General features: G+C 48.1%; 1 protein-coding gene across 1 annotated transcript in view; it reads left to right on the top strand.

Moving 5' to 3' along the window:
- Nucleotides 1-2,486: 2,486 nt before the first annotated feature.
- The window catches only part of LOC115311292 (inositol 1,4,5-triphosphate receptor associated 1), a gene marked incomplete at its 5' end in the record, with an annotated part of 28,209 nt that continues 8,423 nt past the window's right edge, over nucleotides 2,487-22,272 (top strand). Inside the window, 6 exon segments of the mRNA XM_040208917.3 lie at nucleotides 2,487-2,507; nucleotides 3,003-3,143; nucleotides 5,035-5,169; nucleotides 10,362-10,517; nucleotides 17,230-17,307; nucleotides 21,279-21,445. Of these exon segments, the coding sequence (XP_040064851.2) occupies nucleotides 2,487-2,507; nucleotides 3,003-3,143; nucleotides 5,035-5,169; nucleotides 10,362-10,517; nucleotides 17,230-17,307; nucleotides 21,279-21,445 (698 nt within the window).

The raw sequence follows: 22,272 nt of genomic DNA, 5'->3' as shown, positions 1-22,272 counted from the left end.
AATTGCACAGTTTTTTCGCAACGTGCATTCATGCCGTCAAGATTGCCGGTCTTGGCAGCTGAGTAATGTGAGCTCGTTCTGAGCATGTGGTCTAAACGGCGCACTCAAATATGGCGTCCAGTTAGTATACCCGCTATAACTATACAGTCAAAGCATAGGCTTCTTGGCATCGAATAATCTAAGAAAAGGTACATTCCTGATAAATAAAATAAGGATGAGAGGCTGGAAATCGTCGCTTTTCACACATTCTGTGGATGTAAGGTCGCCTGTCGTAGCGAAAACGGACAAAAAATCTTTCTTTGTCACGAACGTATAAGAATCAATCCATAAAAGTAAATACCCTCGCGTATTTACTGCCGAGGTGCACGGGAGATTTGGCCAGGGGCGCGTTTGCTGGGCTTGCACTAGCACGCAAGAAACTCAACTGATAACGTGCTAGTTGTCTACAAGGTCCGATGGACACAATTGAACCCGGGTTTTCGGCCGCCATTGTAGAAGGCTGAAACTCGGTGTGAATTTACACCTGCGGTGGCGGTAATATGCGACTTTGGTAAGGTGACGTTACCTGGATCAAAAGGTCAAACCGAAAAAATAAAGCTTTTCGATAAACGTCAAACCAACAACGAGCGCCCATGGCATTTATTTCGGGGAAGAAACTTGTCACCAAGGAAGCGAACAAAATTGTCTTAGTGACAAGTTCTTTTTTTTTTCTTTTTACCGAAATAGATGTTATTGGCGCCCACAATGTCATTTCCTGGTTTGACTATGGGGCCTATATATAGATGCACGGACTCGTAGAAGAGAAATCTCGTTTTTTTTCTGTTCGATGCAGGTAACCTCATATTCTCAAACTTTCGCCTTCTCTATGACCACCGCTGCGGCGTCATAATTTCACGGAGTTTCCGCATTCTGCGACGCGTTGTTTGTTTACGGGGACGAAAAAGAAACGGGGTTTCATTTTCTCTGTCGGACCCCCGTAGTTAGGTTTTCAAGCAACGGACATTTGACGGCTTCTTTCCCGCGTCGTGAAGAGGGATCTAGCGTCGAGCCGTCGCCGCGAACGCGGAAGTCGTTGGCGCAAAAACCATTAGGGTCGCCCACATTGTCCCTCGGTTGCGGATAGCGACCGCCTAAGAAAACAAAGAAATTGATCGGAGCCAATTGCATTCGACGTTCCCAGCTCGTCTGCTACTGTGGGCGTAGCGAAATGCTCGCTTCTGAATGAGAACGCGCGTGTTAGGGGACTATAGGTTCGAAAGGACCCTGGCCATTTTGTTGTAGCTGTTGCATTTCTAGAGGCTAGAGACACAACGTTCACTTCAGTGCACGAACACACTTTTTATCGGGCTCGTCAGTTGCTGGAATGAGGGTGTCTGATGACGGTGTGTTTTCGAAGGAATGAGCGTCGGCCGCGCCTCCCATCGTCTTTTCGACGCACTGCGGCAATTTTATGTGCGTTGCGTTAAGGGGTACCCATGAATAGAAAGAGCGGTTCACGTTTGCCTAGCATTTTTTGCGATATTAAAACCGCAAAGGAGAGCGAGGCAATAACAAAACGGGGTATACGTTTCGGCTTCGCGGTGTCTTCGCTGTTTTCTTCGTGTTCGGAACTCGCAGTAGTGAGAGAAAAAGAATCGAGCCACTTCCACCCGAGCGTACATCGGAACGGCCCCATAATGCCCCGCGCCGCGCGGTGCAATGTGGGACTGCCGAGAGGCCTTTTGGGATTTCCCGGAGAGGTCTATTCGCAAGGGGTTGTTTTGTGCGAATCCCGACCGAAATGCTCCCGTGGTCCGACGGAGGCCTGTGGCGGAGAAGGTCTTGCCGTGTAACCGGGATTTCTGTTGCACGGGTGTGAGTCAGTCCTTTGCTGGGGCGTTCCAGATGCCCTCGTTGTTGGTTTTGGGACGTGAAAACCCCAAATTTGCATGTCGTGTGGTGTGTATACCCTTGGGGTTATCGGTTATTGCTTCCCCGTTTTCCGGGGTATAAATCTGCACGCGCTTATTTTTCTGGTTTTAGTCGCACGCGAAAAGGGATCGAGTACTCGATCTTGTTCCATCGGTTGGTGGGCACCCGTTTACTAAAGATAAATAACTTACCGCGATAAGTGATTCGAGGATGAGTCACTCTGAAGGCCGTCTCACTTAGTGCAGAATTCATCATCATTTTTTTTTTTTTTTTATTGGGATGAGGATTGTTTTAACGTGTAATTATTTGTGTTTTTTTTTCTTTTTTTTTTTGTATGCCTCTTTTGGAGGGGTGGGTTCGTTGTAAAATTCCACGATTGTATAGCATTTTATTCATATCTTCCAGTCCCGCTTTGGCCCCTAACGTTTGGCGGTAATGTGAAACCGATAATGAATAAATAAGTGATGCACGAGTATGTGCATTGTTACCTCATGTTTAGCGTTATGTGTTGCAGTTTTTATCCGAGTGAATATATTGTTTTCTGGTTTTGTTCCATGGCTTGCAGTTCGGATCAGATGAGCGAGGAAGAAATTGAGGTAAGAGACCACCTTGCTTGTCTCGATGGTTTCCTGTGCATGCTTGATGTATACGACCACAATTGAACAGATATATGGCTCACGCAGCGATGATTTCATCGCTATCTGGCCCTTTTGTTCTCATCGCATGTATTAGGCTTAACTCCTAGTTTTCGGGGTTATCGTTTATGGTCTTCAGAACAGGACGATAGTAACGGTTGCTGCATGTTCTGGTAGTGAACATGCGCCACGACGACATCCAGAGAACATCAGCAGCAGGAAAGAGAGTTACGTCTAAACGGTAACCAACTTTGGGTTTGTTTACTGTTAGGACAGGACTGTAGCTACGCTATAGTTTGGATACCCTGGTAGCGAGCATCCTCCACCAAGTCACTGAAACGACATCAGCACAAGACCAAAGTGCTGTACTCCCGGAGCGTGAAACGACCCTCTTTATGTGTACGGTTTCCAACTTTGGGGTTCCGTCCTCGGCCCCTGTCCGTCTTCCACTCTCAGACCAAGTTCACCACACTCTCGCTGGGATTCAAGACGGACCGGCTGACGCTGGCGAAGCGGCTCGAACTCCACCAGCGGCACAGGGACATCGCCGAGGGCAACATCCACTCGGAACTGGACGCCATCCGGGACCTGGCAACCGTGAGCAGACGAGATCCTGTGCAGTTCAAGTTGATTATCCTCAAACATCCGTCAAATCTAAACGAGTCAAGAAAAACAAAACAAAAAAAAAAAACTCTTCAATATTTTAGAGCAAAAGAATTGCAGAGACACCGAATACCATATGCATATCCAAAAACGCTTTGTACTTGGAGCTGAACGAAAGATGGTTAGCATCAGTTACTATCAGGTCAGCCAGCGAATTCCAGTCATTGATGCTCAGCAAAGGCTGGGAAAATGTGTGTCGAATAGTTCGCGATTCGAACAGTTCAATTTTGAGAGGACGTAATCTAGGTTGGAGGATGACAGTAAGTGGATCTTTCATGTGGAAGATTATGAAAGAAGCACAGCCGAGACAGTGTTCTACGTCTAGATAAAGCCGAGAGATTAAATTCGGGTTCGAGTTGTGACACACGCTCGTGAGCAGTGTTGTGTTCGTTACCGAAAGTTATTAGCGGAATAGCTTTTCTCGTTTGTTAGTAAAAGAAATAATGCATTACTAAAGTTTTAATAGATCGTTCCGTGGACTCCAATAACGGTACCCGATATTCCGCTGCCGCCTTTGCGCATGCATCATATCGTTATCGAGGGTATCGGAACTATCTACTAAAACTCTCTAATGAGATTCGTTACCGTCCTCCATATGTCACGAAATACCGTTACCGTAATCACTTCCAAAAATCTAACGAACGTTACTGTATTTCGGTATTTTTCAGCAGCGATAAGCCGTGGATACGAACTTCGACTCAAATTAAATGAAACATTTACAAGGAGATTTAATAGTGTTTGTTATATCTTTGATTCGACTTTTTGTAGAAGGATCCTTTTTTAATCGGATTGGAGAAATGAAATAGTTTCCTTTTTTCACTCATACCTAAAAGACGAAGGACAACACATTACACAGAGAGACTGTGTGTTGTGTTGTCCTTCGTCTTTTCCCCAGTCTCGGGGGTTTGTCCAAAAATTGTGTTAAACCTTCACCAGCTTGTTTGTGCCCCAACTTTTTGTTCGTTAAGACTAAGGTGGCCGTTTTTTTTTTTTTTTTGTCTGGTGACTTCTTCGAGTGAAGCTCGTCATCCAGGTTCTTGGCACAATTGGGTTTGTACTTGGTCCGAAGTTGTTACTAGTAGCGGCATTTCCGTAAGAGATGAGTCGCGTCTCCTTTTATGTTGTTCGTGCATTTGTTGCATGTGCCAGAGCGTCTCCCTTGGCTCCATGCGGCCACGCGTGCCGGGAAGTGGGTGGCGCCCGCCGTGATGCGGGTGTGGAGGACCTTGTCCCTTCTTCCCGTCCCTCTCGGTAGAGGGTCTGGGCGTCTGGGGCAGGCTTTCCCACAACCTTGTTATGTACCTCTCCTTGATGAGGATCTTCTTCTCGCCAGGAACCGACCATTTTCTCATCCGGAACCTTGAAAATAAGGGTTTGTACGCAGGATACCATGCGACCCTGCATACGGGCGCGTTGGCCTGGGAGCGGTAATGGTGGACAGGCCCGCGCCGCTCGCCCGGCATTTGCCGTTGCTAGGCCTGACGTCATTTCTATGGGAGGAGTCTGGGAGGAGCGAAGCTACGGCGAGATGTCACCGAGGACCATAGATGTCCAGACTCTTCCCCTCGTGTCGCACGGGATCGCAAGAGGTTGTGAGGCACTCGGTCGTAAACAGTCGCGAGCGTGGGAGAGTGAAACGGAGAATAGTTACGGTAACAGTTGTGAACAGTGAGCGATTGCGTTGCATTTTTTTTTTAAATATAATTTCTTACACGATTGCACTGTAAAATGCATTTAGTTACTGCAACCCTCATTCCAGTACGTTTTCATAGGTTCCTTTTTATTGGCGAAGTTTGAGGGTGTGTGTGTGTGGACGGATGCGCAGAAGCTGGACTCTCTTTGTCCGGAAGACGAGAAGATCCGCGAGACGGTGGCCAAGATCCAGAACCACGTGGCTGTGATCCAGCAGTCCACCGACCGGGTCTCCAGTCAGGCCGAGGTGTACGGCGCCGTGCAGCAGGTGCGTCTACCCTGATGACTTCATTACGGCCTAGCCTCGAAACAAGTTTGTATTTGATACTTACTAATTAGTTCGCGAATTAACTTCTTTATTAGTGAAAATAGACACAAGGTTTCAATTAAGAACTTACTGAGCGTCATCGATAACTACCAAAATAAGTCATTTTCCGAAAGACTTTGAGCGCGTGAGAAGCGTAGTAGTGCGCTAAAAGTTACCACTCGTGAAGCAGGTGCGAGGCTGGGGCTCTCCTAAGAGACGGAAAAATCGCGCGGACGCCTTACCGCAACCGCTAGCCTTGCACCTGCTCCACCTGTGGCAAGTTTTGTGTACTGCTACCCTTCTCACGCGCTCACAGTCTTTCGGAAAATTACCGATTTAGTGGTTTTCAATGACGCTCAGCCAGTTTTTAATTGGAACCATATGTCTATTCTACAAATTAAAAAGTTAATTCGTCATTTTTATTAATTAGCGAACTAATTAGTAAGTACCGCGCGTTTTCTGATGTCCGCCACCACGAGTAATACAGTCCCTAGAAAACGATCTCTTTACCTGGAATACACTAATTGTAGGAATTCTTGTCAGTCTTCGCTGAAACACCCGGCATATATTAAACACTTACTCGCTCTGTATACATGTCGTGGCGTCTGCGGCGCAAACTCTACCCTAAAGCGAAATCCTAGAACAAATAGCACTTTGGTGCGCTTGCGCTCGTCATCGCCTCATTTTAATTATTTACTTCGAATTATTTTTTTTTCTTTTTTTGTACTAGCGAGGCAAGTGCGTGCATCTCTACGTTCCCGGCTTTTGTAGTTTGTGCTCGGGTAATTTGCCTGGGTTTGTCCACGTCTGCTCCTGCTCCGTGCCGACGGTGGCGCCACCGTGGCGACTTGGCGTCAAAGCCGCGTGTCGGTCTATACTCGGAGTTATTAACATGAAACATTTATATGGGTAAGATATATATATATATATATTTTTTTTTTGGGGTGGGGGTGGGGGGGGGGGGAGGGGGCACTTTGTAGTTATTGGGTTTTTATGTTGTATAGGACTATAGGACCAGGACGCCTCTTTGCAGAGGCGTACTGGTCCTCCAGTCTGTCCAAAGTATACTCGCACAGGCCGCCACTGATTCAGAAGCATCTCTTGTCGCGATGAAATTGAGAGGATAAACGTGGAGTATTTCTTTCAGTCTTGTCTTCGCAAAGCTCGATGAGGTAATTGTGAGGTTGAAACCACTCGCCTGGCGACAGTCGAGCGTGGCTCATGGATTGGACCCGAGAACTGCGTGAGCACTTGACTTCCGTTCAGTGCCTCGGCGAACACTCGGGTAGTGGCTCGTGTCCAACTACTGCGGTTAATGAGAATAGCCGAACTCTAGCAATGCCATGAGCTCAGCGCGCGTTTTCTATTTTGCCAAACCCAGCGCGTGGCTATGATTAACGTTGGCGGCGTATAGGATATCGGCATCAGGCCACTCGGCCGCTTGTTCTGGCTCCGAGTTGAGGGCCTAAACGATGCTCGTATTTCTCTTTTTTCTTGGTTTCGATTGCCATTGTTTAGAAAGCTAGCAGTGACGGATTGCGGAGGATTAGATTATCATCGCTTTCCGCCACTGCTAGTTTTGCGGCCTGCTGCACGAGGGGTACTTTGGTGCGCCCCCAATTTTTTCCCATGGGCTTCGAGTCGTTCTAAAAAGAGTAGATGTAGTGGTTTTCGATGACGCTTTCTAAGTTTCTAATTAAAACTACATGTCTATGTTCACTAAATAAAAAGTTAATGAACGAATGTTGATTAATTATCCGACTTATCGCAAAGATTAGCCACCCCCATAATGTCCTCCTGGCCATATAAGTCACCTGCACAAACCGCATGTAACTTTGACGGCTTTTTCTAAACAAATCTGTAAAGATTAAAAAAAAAAAAAAGCTATATTCGCGGTAACGGAGCACGCCAGCCGACCCCAGCTCACGAATTTGACAGGAGCAGTGCGTCACTATATACGTTTGTCACAATCAATCCGTCGACGAATATTTGGATTCGCGTTCGTGCTCCAACGAGTGCCGTGACCGCGCTTATCATCGCCTGCGAATGACCAAGTCCACGGTGTGCTCGAAAAGCGCAGTGGAAGTTTGGAGTCGTCGCATACGGGGCCCAGAAATCACGTCACAATCACGGGATTTCTCATTTCGCTTTTTGAGTTGAGGATTAAAGCCAAGGAGGAAGATGTTGAAAAAATCGTTTCATGGTACCCTCAGCGACAAAAGCGCGAGCCACTGGGCATTTTTTTTTTTTTTTGTTTATGATTGGTTCCGCGATGAAAGAACACTTAGAGGATCACGACGAACACCTTATGATGGTGCGATTTCTTGACAATGTCCGATTGGTTCCATCAGCTCGTGACGTCCGCTGCGTCTGGACTGGAGGCGGAACGAATTGTAGATGTATGCGCTGTTTCGTCTAGGTCAAGGTTCGCGAAACTTGTTCGAACAAAGGCCGCTAGCGAAACTTGGGAACGGATGCCGCGAGCGAAAGTTGCTCGAACAAAGCTTGCTACCGGACCGGAAAACTCATTTGCTCGAACAAAGGCTCCGCGAGGTTCTTCGAGCGTGGTCTTTAAGTGACCCTGATATCGCTCGCATTGGGGTCTCGGTTTGCGCGAGAGTTTCTTCCGCCCGTCATCAGCATGCAGACGAGGCTAGAGAGGTCTGGCGGGGAATTTTTATGGACCTGGAGGTTAATTTGAGTCAGGGTTACTAGGAATTATAGCTATGTACATCTATACGACGTTTGTGAGGTGATTACTAACTGTGTGTGTCGGAGAAGAAAAACCGCCGGAAGGTCGCCGTGGATGTGGGTCACCTTCCCTCCCTGCGTGTAGCGTCTTGCGCGGAAATTTCTCGACAAGTTGGACCGATTTGCGACACGCAGTTTCCTATCTTAATCCTTTAAGCCTAACATGTTACTGCTAATCTCACCTGTTGCTGCGCAAGTTGTTGGACTCTGTGGGCGGTGTTTAGCATAACCGGAACTGACTTTAACGCCCTTTGTTTGTTTTTTTCTTGTTTTTTTTTTCTCGTTCCTCGTATCAAAACGCGCGATGTAGCATTTCGTAAGGTATCGCTGTTTTTGTTTTGCTTAGGTGTGCAGGGGACGGCACACTTAGCTGGAATGCGGGACCCCGCCCGCACGAGGCTTATTGCGCCATGCGGATTAGTGTGCGACTCTTGCAATTTGTGCGCGCACATTTCCGCGCGCGCATGCGCTGATCGAACGTATACATCTAATAAATCTAGAGCGTCGACTTTCCCGCAAATCACTTAGAGAAGCCAATCGCTGCAATCTACATAGGGACCTCCACGAATGATGAAGCTTGAAAAAAGTTTACATCTAAAAAAGAAAAGAGCCTGCATTGTGACACCGAACATGAGTATGACACTCATGTTCAGTTTAGACCTAAACATTTGGCGTGTGTGTATTCTCGTCGATCACACCGGAAAAAAGAAAATGGTTGGCGGTTATATATACCTTTTGACGCGCGGCTCAATGCATCATCTCAAACCTGTATTCAAGACTCGCCAATTAACCGCGATCCCTAAAACAACCATCGTCTTCCCTTTATTTGTGAGCTACAGATTCCTCAGGGTTAGGTTATTTGCTCGGGGAATTTACCGCCGCTAGCGAATAGCGCATTTCACGCGTGCCGGGACGATGTATAAGGTAGATGTACATGGGAACCGAACGGAAAAGAGCACGGTACCCCTTGGTAATTCCTCCTGAGCCGCAGTATTGCCCTAAGGCGTTCTTGCCGTGGGGAGTGGTGTTTAGGGGGATTGCAAAAGACTAGGTTTCCGCCGCGATTCCAAACGATAGCGTGAGCATCGCCTCGTCGTGAGGGGCAGCCCTTCAACCGAAACGTACTATGGGCCTACGGCGGCAAAACCAAAGGGTACGGCTATGCAGTCGGTGGTATTTCCAGCCAAAGCTCGATCGGCCTTCTCGCCTTTTTTCTTCTTTATTTTTTATATGTCGATGATGGTGACGTGCTCCGATGCATTCGCAGAAACGAACACGCGATTGCGAAACGACAGGCGTATGTCCGCGCTGTAATTTCATTGAGGGATTAACCGTAAATCTGATGGCGACGCCTTCTGCCTCGCGGGCTGCCTCTGGCGTGGACTTAGTCACCCGGCCCCGATGTCGACATCGCTGACGGGGACGGCAGAATGAACGGTTGTTGATTCTGCACTTCGGTGCCGGTAGGCGATCTTTGTTTATGGCTTTGACTGATTGAGGTCCCGCTCTGCGGGGACGCCGTGCGTTCGTGGCCTTGAGAGCTGGTTCAGTGGCGAGAACACTCTATGGGCAATCCCGAACCGTAGATGGCGTTCCAATCTGACGCACAGAAATGGAATATTATGCACTTTTGGGGCTGGTTCAGTTTGCTTTATACTGTATTGGGAGTGTCATGTCGGGTAACTGGTTGCGCCGCACTGCTGTTTGTCCCGCAAATGATCGGAACACTTACAGTGTAGGTTCTTCCAGTGTGAGGTACCCTTTTGGGGGTACGTTAATAAGCATGCCTAACGTTTTTTTAAGCTGTGCAAGAAAGGTACACACTGCACCACCATCGCACATTGTGCTTTCCTTGTCTAAGTTGGATTTTTTTCTAGGTGCCATAATAGCTTCAGGTATTTTCTTTTGCTCTGGTGTTTCGGCACGGTTAGGGCCCTGAGAAAGTATTCGTACAGTTTTAGTCTTCCGCAATTAACCGCACCACACCCAATGTGTTTTCTCCCATAGTCCTAAGGTGTTATCTTAATCGGTGACAGGCTAAGGATGCAGTGGAAGCTCCGCCTCCAGCCCGCTCTGGTTGCCTTCCACCGTGCTCTGGCTGCTCGTGCAACCAGGTATTAAGAAAGTCAAAGCTCGCGCTTTGGACGGAGCATGCACTGAGTTCTTAACTTGTCACCGACGATAGGTACGAATAGAGGTTTAGTAATATTTTTATGATATGCGGATATAACTACTACCGCCTTTGGTGGAGCTTCACGAAAGTCATGTTCCTCTAGGGTTAAGGCCCGTAGGGTGAAAGAGGGTGCGATAGACAACCTGAACGTCGGTTCTCAGCGGGTTACATCCCGATGCGCCACTCGAAGCTCCTGGAGACATTGTGTCGGCGCGGTGTGTCTCCTTAGGAGGAACGCATGAGCAGGGCCTTCGAAGTGATGGTCACCCACGTGGAGAACCTCAAGCGCGCCTCCGAGAAGGAGCACCGGGAGTTGGAAGAGGCCCGCAAGCTCCTGCTGGACCACCAGCTCCAGGAGGTCGCTGCAGGCTCGCCGCCCACCAAGGTGCGCTGAGTCTCCGGCATGCTCAAGAAGACTGCATGGGACGACCCTTCCTCCTTGCGCATGGAACTGTCGGTGGCTTGTTGTGCATCTTCTGCTGGTCGCTGGTTGTGTCCGATGTCCCCACCGGGTCGCGCTCCTGGTTGCACCGCTCCTGCTGTAGTTCCTGTGGTTGTGGTTGTCCTTGCGTCTGCTGCTGTTGGCTTGGCTTGGCTTGTTAGCTTGGCTTGCAAGCTTTAGAGGCACGTGGCTTGCTTTGCCGTGGAAGGGCATGCCTTTTTGGTACAGCAAGCTTAGCGCCTGACGGGCTTTTTGTTTTTTTCCTTGTGAACAAGTTGACGAGTTGTGTCTTCTTTCTAATGAGAAAATATAGATTTTTTCTCGAATTTGAATAATTTGGTTTTGTGTAGCTTTATGGGTTTGCTGGTCACATAAAAGATAACACCTGCGGTACGCGGATGTCATCTTCTGTGCTATAGTCGGTTACAGCTTAAGGTAGCGGCAAATGCCCCTCAAAGGGAATCATATATATCCATTCGCCACCTCCGCATCCAATAGCGTCCCATCGTTTCCGTGACGTCGCGGCCAACGCGCCGAGGAGGGTCTTGCTTTTCTTTACTTATTTGCTTTATCTTTCGACTTTGACTTAGCATTGTGGAAGCCACGAGTGGGAGATTAGAGTTTTCCCCCTCCGATGGAAACAAATACGACTTTCGGGGTTTAGCTTCACCCTCCGATGAATACAAAGGCTGCTTTCAGGGGCTCGGTTCCCCCTCCAATGAATACAAAGGTCGCTTCCCTAAAAAGTGGGGTCGGAGACAACTTGGAATCCATTGAAGCGGAACAAGGAGCGTTTCCAGTGAACTCTTCTTTCGACTGCGGAGAGATTTGAAACGGGCGCATCACGCTTGTGGGAGGAGTTTCTCCTACCTTCTTGGACTTGTAAGCGACTATAGCACATGACTGCAATACTATCCCCGCCCCGTTTCTCTAGCGAAATGTGTGGTCTCGGCGCTTTTACGAGTCCTTTTGGATTCTGCTTACGGTCTGTTAACGCAGAAGTAATTTTAGTGTCTGGCACAAAATACAGAATAGGCAGAACCCACTTGAGTATTTGGTACCGGTCTTTTTCGAGGTATAGAACTTTTTTTACCCGAAACATGGCAAAAGGCGCTTGACTCAAGAAAACCAAATTTTTGTTGATTTTTTTTTTCTTTTTTTCGTAAAGGCATTTGACTAAAGGGGGCTAAGTGTTGCCGTTTACTCTCTTTTCGCACCATTTGTACGAAGGACGTAGTCCACGTACTGCTCCGATTCTGGCTCCGTCGGAGTTCCTCCCGGTTTGAAGGGGACGGGCGGACACGTCAACTCCCTTTTTGCACTTGTTCAAAAAGTGTAGTCTGCACGGAGTACTCCAGTTCTGCTCTTTCTGAGTTGTTCCCAGCTTAAGAGGGGACGAATGCTGGCCGCATACTTCCTTTTCTCACCGTTTCTTCAAAGGTCTGCGCGTACTACTCCCATTCTGGTTCCGAGTTGCTCCCTGTTTAAAAAGTGACGAACGGTGCGAGCTTACTCTCTTTTCGCATTGTTCAAAGAGTTTAGTCTGGACAGACTACTCCACTGCTGGTTCCCTCTGAGTTGCTTCCGGTTTGAGAAGGGGAAGGGGGGGGGGGGGTCTTCGCGCACCATTTGTTTGAAGGGTGTGGTCTGCGCGGACAACGCTAATACTGGCCCTCTCATTGTTGCTTCCGGTTTGACAGAATACGAACGGTGGCGCTTACTCCCTTTTCGAACAGTTTGTTCAATGAGTAGTCTGCGCAGAGTACTTTGATTCTTGTTCCTTCTGAGTTGCTCGCGTTTTGAGAAGAGAATGGTGGACGCTTACTCGCTTGTTGAAAAGGTATGGTCTGTGCGGACTGCTCCGATTCTGGCTCCCTTTTAGTTGCTCCCGGTTTGAGAGGGAACGAACAATGGGCGCTCGATCACTTCGATTATTTTGTTGAAAACATGTAGACCGCACGGACTATCTGATTCTGGCTCCCTCTGAGTTTCTTTCGGTTTGAGAGGGAAAGAACGGTGGGCGTTTACCCCCTTTTTGCGTGTAGCTTGTGCGGACGACTCCGGTGCCGACTCCCTCCGAGTTTCTCCCGAATTGAGATTGAACGAACAGCGTGTGCTTACTCTCTTTTCGCACAATTTATTCGAAGGGTTTATTCTACGCGGGCTACTCCGGTCCTGGCTCCCTGCTAGTTGCCCGCCCTGTTTGAAGGGCAACGAACGGTGGGCGCTTACTTCTTTTTGTTTCTCATTTTGTTCAAAGGACGTCGACTAGGCGGATTGTGTCTGTTTCTGGCTACCTCCGTGTTGCTCCCGGTTTGAGGGGGTACGAACGTTGGGGTTTGCTATCTTCTCGCACTATTTGTTCAAAGGGTGTATTCTGTGCTCTGGCTCCCTCTGGATTACTCCCGGATTGACAGGGGACGAACGGAGAGCGGTTACTCTCTTTTCGCTCCGTTTGCTCTGAGGGCGTACATTTGACGCGGAGTAGGTCGCTTCTCTCCTCCCGTGCGCGCACTTCGAACTATGTTTTGCGCTGTGCGGCCCCTCTCTTTGTTCGGCGAGGTGCGTGACTTCGATGAAGGATGGAACGGTGTCCTTCAAACCGCCGTAAACATAGGCCGCGTCTATAGCGTGATAAATAGCAGCTAATGGTTCGAGAGACCGTCGAATGCTGGGGAAAATTCCCGTTTTCCACTTAGTAAACATGTAATTGAATGGAAACGCACACAAAAAGTGACTGGGGTTTGGACTAGCATACGAACGGGCGGCACGCCGGTCGTTTCATGAACAACAGGAGTAATGCATCTGGATGAGTGGCGTTTTTATTTTTATTTCTACACCGTTTAGTTTCCTGCTTCCGTGTAAAACGGCTTGCCGTCGCCTCGTTTCTCATTCTAAAAGCAAACAAATAAAAAAAAACGTTGTGTGCGTTTTTTTATTTCTCTTTTTTATTGGTACGCGTTTTTTTTTTTAATTGATTAAAGGTTGGGACGTTCCTTGGGAATTTTAATGAACCTGTGCGTGTACGAAGGGGGAGGATGAGGAAATTTACCGCGGCCTTGCGTTGACCGTTGGAATGATTCGGTAATTCTTCGTTATTTCGAGGCTTTTGGGTTCCGTGCGTAGCGTCCTTTCTTGGCTGGGCATAGGTCGGGGAAGGCGAGGTAGGAAATGGACTTCTCCGGAACGGGTTACTACGACGAGTAACTCTTTACCTGTTTTTGGTGTCGAGGTAAGGACTTCTTTACTTTTGTTCAAGTTCACCCGTACGATGTTTTATACGGCGAGCCCGAGAAAAAGTGGAGTCATCAGCGACCTTCGTTTGAATATAGATAAATAGCTATTAGATGTTGAGTTAGTTTTGGTTATTTTTAACCTGTGCTCTTGTTTCTTTTTTATAATTTATATAAAAAGGTTAAGATAATAGACAGTTATCTAGTAGGTGTTGTTGGTGAGGAATTAAGATACGGAAGAGAAGAAGAAATGAACTGACTGAAGTCATCAGTTCGTTTGCCGAGCAGAAAGCAAAGAAAGGCTCGTTGTCCGTTTTGGCCGTCCCTAACAAAAATCGTGTACGTAGGACGCATTATACAGGGTCGTCAGGTGGCGCGGTGACGTAGTTGCACCACGTTACTGCCGTGCTCTAAATCTTGGGGCTACGTCACGCCGGTGTCAGCCCGCTAAACTTAGGGATGATTTCCGTGTCGAATGTTTTATATCGTTCATTTTCCTCCATGGCCAGTCCTATATCACGTGTGAGACGACTGAAGGCGAAGTGTAGGTGGTCAACACCGCTTTAGAAAGAGGAAAGTAACAAATGAACACGTGAGGGAGCACGACTCGCGGTTTGTTACGTTGTCTGGCGCGTCCTTTATGTTTGTCTCACGCCACCTGCTCCGCATGTATTAGTTGCGGAATGACCAGCTCTTTTTTCTCCAATAGATAAAAAAAAAAAAAAAAAAACGTTGCAAGCGGACCCGTTTGAAACTGATATGGGTCACAGTTTTGTTATATCTTGTATTCTTTGCAATGGTCGGTGTCTCCGTTATGTTTCAACGGTCGCGTTTTTCTTCCTATTGAGTATCTTAGACGAACGTAACGCAAGTTTGTGAAGCAGCTAGAATACTGCCCTGTCTCGTTGGGTTTATGTTGAGACCGGACTAGCTGCATGCTTGGATGGTGATGGCATTGCCGCTTGTTGGAGTACTTGCACGAGTTCATCGCATTGTCATTTGCGGCATTAGCGAGGCAGAAGCTGTTTTATACAAACTGCGATTTTAATTTTTTTTTTTGGGGGGGGGGGGGGGGGGAGGGGGGCCGGGGCGTATTAGGCTGGTTCACAGCTTTGCGTTTGACTGTAATCGGCCTCGTTGGCATGTGACGACTTCCGACAAGTTAAATTGCTGGCGCCATCTATCGGATAGCCCCGGAATACTACCGATCTGCGTACATTTCCTAATGTTTTACGCGTCACTGTTCCACCGTGGGCTCGAAATAGTTCGGACAACAATTAAAAGCGGCCATTCCTCATAAAGAGTGCTTAGATATGATCTCGCATACAGTGCAAAACCTTCAGCCTGTAGCTACACGCTGATGGGAATTGTTCCGGGGCCACCCGATAGGTGGCGCCCGTATATTCTCTCTTCGTAAGCAGTCAGAAGCGGCGGCAGCGCAGTCGGTGACAGTGAAACGCACATTTCTGAACCCGCCGCGCAAGTGAGCTGTGTATAGTGCTTCAGTGCATGGCCCCCATATTTGTCTCATTCTAGTCTTGTAGATCTGTAGCGCACTATAATTTTATAGTTGTTACTATTTTTGTTTTGGTCTTGGCTCTGCGTCAAGAAGCGTATGGGCAGCTAACTTTCTTTCTTTAGGCATTAATGAGGATGGGTCGATATATATTCACGGGTTAATTAGTCTGAAGGTTGTTAAATGCCAGTGGGAAATGGAGTTTTGCGCGGGTTGCGCGGGCTGTGCAGTGGTGGGGGTGGTGCTAGTATGGTATACTCCGCGGTGTGCTGCAATTGTTGCTTGATGGTGGCGCTGGCATCTGTCGCGGGAGCGGAGTTGCCTTCTGAATCGAGGGTGGCGTGCATGGCAAAGCATCCATTCCTGTCTGCTGCACCTTGAATTGCACCACTTGGGTGGCTGCACAACATTCCATGGATTGTTGATGACTCGTGTCGTGGACTTTTATAGATACGAGACATACGGTGTAGTCCACTTCCCGTTGTTGTAACTTGTGGGGGGTTTCCCCTTCATTTATACTGTTCACGCCTCTCGAGAGTGTAGGATGAGTGGCACATGCGTAGAAGGCTTAGAAAACGTTTCTCACAAAACCAGGATTCTTTTGACTGGAAACTGGCTTCTGGAGACGAACAGATTTAGTCGTTAGTTCTTAAAAATAAAAATAAAAAGATCCTCCCAGCTTGTAGGGTGTCTTCGGGCTCTCTACCTTTTAGAAGATAAGTAACTCAAGGCGGGAACGCTGTCTCATGATTGGCGTGCATAAAAACTAAGGGCCAAATAAGGAACTATTGCGATTACGCAATGAGCATATACGGGTATTCGTGAAGTGACTCGAGCCTTGGCACGTTGCTGCTCTTGCAATCATGCGAAGGTACAGAGACGGTAATCTCTTGTGGTCGCCAACCAATCAGACAGCGTTAAAAGCGCACCATCATCATAGTGCTCGTCATATTTGTTTATATGTCTATGACCTCTGAACCAATAATAAACAGAAAAGACATAGTGACTTGCACTTTTACCGCTGTTTGATTGGTCCTATCATCTCGTAGCGTCTGCTGCGTCTGGACTTGAGCTGGAACGAAGTATAGACATATTCTTTTTGACTTCAAATACGTATAGTATGAACTTCAGACTGGTAGCTTTTAACAAGAAACGAAGAATACTGTCGCACGGTGGACGTGCATGAAAGAAGGTGGACAAACAAGCTAGCTATTATGACCGTGAAATTGGCATCTACAGCTTTGTATCAACGAAACTGAAGCTTGGCATGACGTTCGACTTTGCTGCAACTTGGAAAGATATACGTTTGAAATCTCTCGTGGTGACCGCAAAAGCTAACCGCGTTGCTCGAGACATAAAGCGCGTAGAATTACTTCGGACAGTCTAACTTCTTACAAAGAACAAAGCTCAACAAACATTGCGCAGGAATACCGTTGTGAACGTGCACGTAAACAAAGATGAGCCAACAAGCTAACTATTGTGGTCGTCGAGTAATTGAAGCGTGCAATTGTGGTAGACTTTGTCGCAAAGGTATAGTGGCTGCAATCTCTTATGGTTATCGCGGAAGCTAGCCGCATTCCTCAAGACGTCAAGTTACAGGTTAACTTCATACAGTCTAGCTTTTAACTTAGAATGAAGCTCAACTATAATGGCGCAGGAATACCGTCGGATGGTGAACGTGCACGGAAACAAAGACTACCTAACAGGCTAGCTATCGTGATCCTGGCTAGAATGGTTATCACGGAAGCTATAGCCGCGTTTCCCAAGTCGTCAGGTACATAGGTTAACTGGGCGTTTCTGCGCATTTGTAATCCCACGGCGAGTTTTCCAGGTGCCCTTCTTTGTATCCGGAGACATGAAGGGGACGCCACCTGAATTGTCTTTGATCGGCGGACTGCCCTTGCAGGATCCCCGCCGCCGGGCAAGCGTGGCGTGTTTGCGTCGCCCCTCGAACGAGGAATCCCGCATCCCCGTTGCACTCGTTGTAAGCCGGAGCATCGTTCTTGGAATCGTTCTCGGCTGCAAGGGTTTGGACGCACCGCCCCTTCCCCTCCCCCTCTTTGTGTGGGCACCGGCCTTTATGTTGTTTGTACCGCAAACCCAGTTCACGGAGGCGTCCATTTTCCTTCCTCGTTTCCCTTTCCATTACTGACATGTTGGTGACGTTGTTGCTTGTGTGGCATGTGTTTGTTATTTCGTCCTCGTTTCAAGCAGGTACGCATTCATGTTGCCCCCTTGAAAACGCAGTTGATCCCTCGTCGTCTTTTGGCCGTCTTCCAACGGTTCACGCCATTTCCTTAATGGCGTCTAGTCCCTAGCCTTGACTTGAGCATGCGAATTTCCCTGGCTTTTTTTCGGGCACGCAAAGGTCCCTGGTGCTTTAAAGGAAACATTGCTACGGACTTCCTTTGGCTGTCCAACAGTGCAAACCCTATCCTTTATTACTATATGTGCTTCTTTCCTGCTTTGAGTATGTGATGGTTCCTAGCCTTGTCCTGAGTACACAGTGGTCCCTGGAGACACTGCCACATACTTTCCTTGGCAATCCAATTATGGGCTTCCTTGATAACAGCTTCTCTAGCCTTCCTTTAGGAATGCAATCGTTTCGGGACATCTCTTGATGACTAATGGTGCCCGCTCCGTTCGAAATATGTAACGCGTACTTGTACTATTTATAGGTACACGTCCTTGCCTTGCTTTTAACTCACATTGGTCGTTTGTCTTGAACGCAATGCTTCCTGGCCCCTCCAAAAGATGCAATGCCCGTTTTTGCTCCTCAGCGGTATGCGTATTTTCTCGATGACACCTGTCCCCTAACCTTGCTTTCAGCATCTGGTGGTCCCTGGACTTGTCACGGACGCGATGGTTCCTGAACCTTATAGAAGATGCTCTTGCTCTTGTCCCCTGGGTTTTTCCTCGGGAATGCAATTGTCTGAGTAATAAACCTACTCTGAATGTAGAAAAAAAAAGTATAGTTTCCTCAAGCCTAAACCTGTCCTGCTATTCCCTTGGGGGCGTAATGGTCCCTGGCTTTCCCATTGATGACTCAAATGTTCTTGGCTCTTCCCTGAAGATGTGGTTGTCCCTTTCTTATGTGGGCAATGAAACCTGAATGCCTAATATATCCTCGCTTATGCGAAGGCCCCTGGTGTTCCGTCCCCACCGCTGTGCGGCTTTCTGTGCACCTTGTCCATTGAAGAACCTCCGTGAAGCTGACTTTTGGCGGGTTGTCGTGGTCTCTAGTGCAGCTAACTTGCACGGCCGCTCCCGTTAAGGGGGCGGCCTGTGCATAGCAAAAATGGGATGAAGGCGCACTCTATGAGAACAGCCCATTACATCCCGCATTGTGTTTTCTATTTACTGCACTGCAAGGAACTACCATGTCTGTCGACGAATGTGGGAGTCCCCGCGCCGGCGTCATTGTACTGTCACCATCCTACCTTCTCATCCGCTTCGCAAAAAAAAAAAAAAAAAAAAGAAAGTATCAAAGTTAGTGTTGTCCCGCCAAAATAAACCTCGGGGGTAACTTTCTTGACTGGTCCCTATCCTGATTTTGCCATAGCTGGAAGGCGCATCTGGAGCCCGTGAGCAGGCTGCGCTTCGAAGCAACGATACTTGAGCTGTGTTGACGCTTCAGTTCACTGTTGCCAGTTATCTCGATACTTTATCTGGAATCGCGTTACACGGTTTTCCGTCTTCACCAGAAAGGTTATACAAACGGTCCGCGACAGAGCCAAACGACATCCCTTGTGCTTCGACGATACCGTGTCTGTAGCAGGATGGGTAAGACGGGTGCAGAACGCGGCAAATCCTGAACGCTGGCATCGACAATCCCGAGAAAATGAAGGAAAAAAAAAAAAAGCGGCTGAAAAGCGAGGGAAAAAAAGAAGCATGCGAAAGGTTAGGCGTGTTCGTTTTGCCGCGACGAGTTGAGGTTGCTCGAGCGCTCGTCTACTTTATTTAGTTTCATACAATGCGCGATCCTGGTGTTCTCCTGCAAAGTAAGCTGTTGTTGAGACCTTACAGGTGGGATGTTTAGTTCCTGCTTCGTGTCTATTAAGGCGGCGCCAGCGTTTCGGGGCCATCGGCACCACCTACCGGGCCCTCCGCGTCTACTCCCCGCTGTTCCGAAGCGGCCCGAATGCATAAGTCCTTTCCCTCTAGATAACTATAATAACTCTAGGGTCTATAGTTGAGGAAATAGCATTTGCAAATTGTAACGATCGCCTATATGGCTCCACTTTTGCAGTGAGCACCAAAATGGCGTAGCCCACGTAGTGTCTGCATTGCCGACTGTGTAGTGGGCTTCTGAACTGCCTCCTTGCAACGATGCCAACAAAAGAGGGCGGAGACTGGCGCTGAAAGAATCAAACGCACAATTGGGACGGACAAGCAAGCTTTCATCTCGCAACAGCCTATTCTTTCTTCTTATTCATTCAGTTAAGCCGACACGCCGCTCAGTTCCCTATTGGGCGGAGGCGTCCTTTCGAGTCTCCTTCAGTGCAGACGGTCTGTTTCCTTTGAGACCGACGTTAAGAGAAGTCCCTGGTTTGGATGATTCAAGGTGTCGGTCTTTGTCTTTTGTTCCACGCTGCTTCTCAGGCCCCGAAGGGCATCCTTCGGGCGCCCAGGAACTGAGGGAGAGGTAAGTGCAAAGCGCTGAAAGTACGACGAACGGTCGACCAGGAATGTCGGGCACTTCCCGCTGGGACGAGCTCTTTGCCCAGGCGCCATTAAAAATCAAAGAAACTAAAACGAAAAAAAAAAAAGGGGGCTCGTTGTGTTTTGCATTCCGGTTTTGTTGTATCGTTCCGGTTAGTTACGAGTCTCGTGCCGCCAGTTTTTCCTCTTTTTTTTTTAGATTTGTGGGTTTGTTGTTTATAATGGCTTTGTTAGTTTAATGCGTGTACGAATAATTTTTTTTAATTATCTAAACCTGGTGCTAGGATCTTTGTATAAAAAAAAAATTAAAAATAATAATACGGCCGCTCTTGCACAAAAACGGTGAACTTTTTTTTTTTTTTTTTTAACTTGAGCTAAGTACAGGTCTGTGCTCGATTTTTCTTCCGGGCTGGTATTTCGAATTATTTTTGACTGCGTGCGTTGCCGAAAAAATAAATCTCAACAGTTGGTACGCGATCCCGGCAGAGCTGAAGAATTTGCTTTTGCGTTTATTTTGGCTTCAGTTTGACCGTACAGACGGATGTCCTATGACTATCCGCACTTATTGATCGAGAGCACGTGACAATGACTGTACGGCGGAAAAACCGACTTGTGGGATCTTGTGGACTGTCACTCGGCTCAAATGCCGCTCGCCACCGAGTAAACTCGGTGGCTTTCGAGTGGCTTTCGAAGGGGCTAATTAACTAAAATATGTGGATTAACTATTTCTAATTTCTGGAAATAAACGGATGGTTTCCTTTAGAAATTTCATAAGCGTTGCCGAAAACCACTAGATGAGTCAAATTAAAAAAAAAAAAAAAAAAACAGAAAAACTTGTAGCACACTGTAACCACGGGAGAGCGCTAAAGTTACCATTCGTGCACGGGAGCAAGGCCACCCGCGCGATAACACCTGCGCCCACCCGGTTTTTCCGTCTCTTTGTCATCCGCGTTTTCTCACCTCCAGCCTTGTGCCTGTTTCACGAGTGGTAACTTTAGCGCACTACTGGGCTTCCCACGAGCTCAAAGACTTCCTCAGAATTACCGATGTAGTGGTTTTCGATGACGCTCAGCAAGTTTCTAATTGGAACCATCTGTTTATTTTCGCTGATTGTAAAAAAGCTAATTAAAAAAATCTTAGTTCATTATATGACTTACCATTACAGTTGGCCCGCTGTAATACGTCCTCCTGGTCGAATAACTCCCCTGCAGAGACCACATTGATGTAGCTTTGGAAACCCTAAAAAACACACGTACACGTACCCTTTGCCTTGTTTTGGCCGGCCGTTTCCAGGATTCCAGGGGTCGACTGTTCAGCGTGCCCAACTCCAACCTGGTGGCGGGTCCCGTGCGGGCGCTGCGTAGTCTGGGGGCGAGCGCCAGGCGATGCTCGCTGCCCATGGCCCAGGCCCTGGCGTCGTCCGACGACGCGCACAGCCTCTTCAGGGACGTCGTCAAAGCGTACGTCATCCCCGCTCGATATGCACTGCGCGGCGTGACGTCTGCGGCCATTGTGAAGGACCTCGACGCTGCACGCGTACCTTCCGCAACATGTGCTTCTCACCGTGGTATTTGTTTTTCTCGGCAAGGACAGTTGAGCAGAAATAACCACCGGGGTCCGAGCATGGTCACCGCGACAGCGAGATCTAATGCACTTCTCGCGGAGTGAGCGAATATGGCGTCCGTAGACGATTCGTCTGCTAACGCGAGCGATGAGCGCGGTTCGTCTGCTACAAAGCGTCATTCGCAAACGAAAAAAAAAGGAGAACACTGTACGTTGTTTGCTAACAGACCGGAAAACAAGTTGATCGTCCGCTACGAATCGAGCGCCTCGGCGAAGTGAGATCGGACACAGGCTGAACTTGCGATCGCCTGCTTCTTTCGCGTCGGAAGCCATTGACAACTCGCTCTTCGTCCGCAAATATCAAGTTCTGCTTCCGTGCACTAGCTGAAATCGACCGGTGAATAACAGGGTATAAGGACAAGCGCCTCGCTCTCACCGTGACCGAAATCGGACCCTGGTACGGTTCGATGACGTCAGCCGCAAGCCACGCAAGCCTTGGACACGCGCTCAAAATTTGTACTTTTTATGCGGAATTGCATTCTTACGGAAGCTAAGATTTTGCCATCGTCCGTTGTGCGCAATGCTCATCATGTGGCAGAGAGGAAGGTATTTGAGTTGACCACCTGCGTATATCCTAAACAAAAACACACACACAAAAAAAAGAGACGGAAAGAAAACCACGTGGTGCCACGACGGTTGGAAGATACTTGGCCAGCTGCCAAGA

The sequence above is a fragment of the Ixodes scapularis genome, unplaced genomic scaffold (assembly GCF_016920785.2).
Source record: "Ixodes scapularis isolate PalLabHiFi unplaced genomic scaffold, ASM1692078v2 PGA_scaffold4__175_contigs__length_147842914, whole genome shotgun sequence".
NCBI lineage: Eukaryota > Metazoa > Arthropoda > Arachnida > Ixodida > Ixodidae > Ixodes > Ixodes scapularis.
Note: the sequence above shows the minus strand (reverse complement) of the source record. Positions and strands in the feature narration are given on the sequence as shown.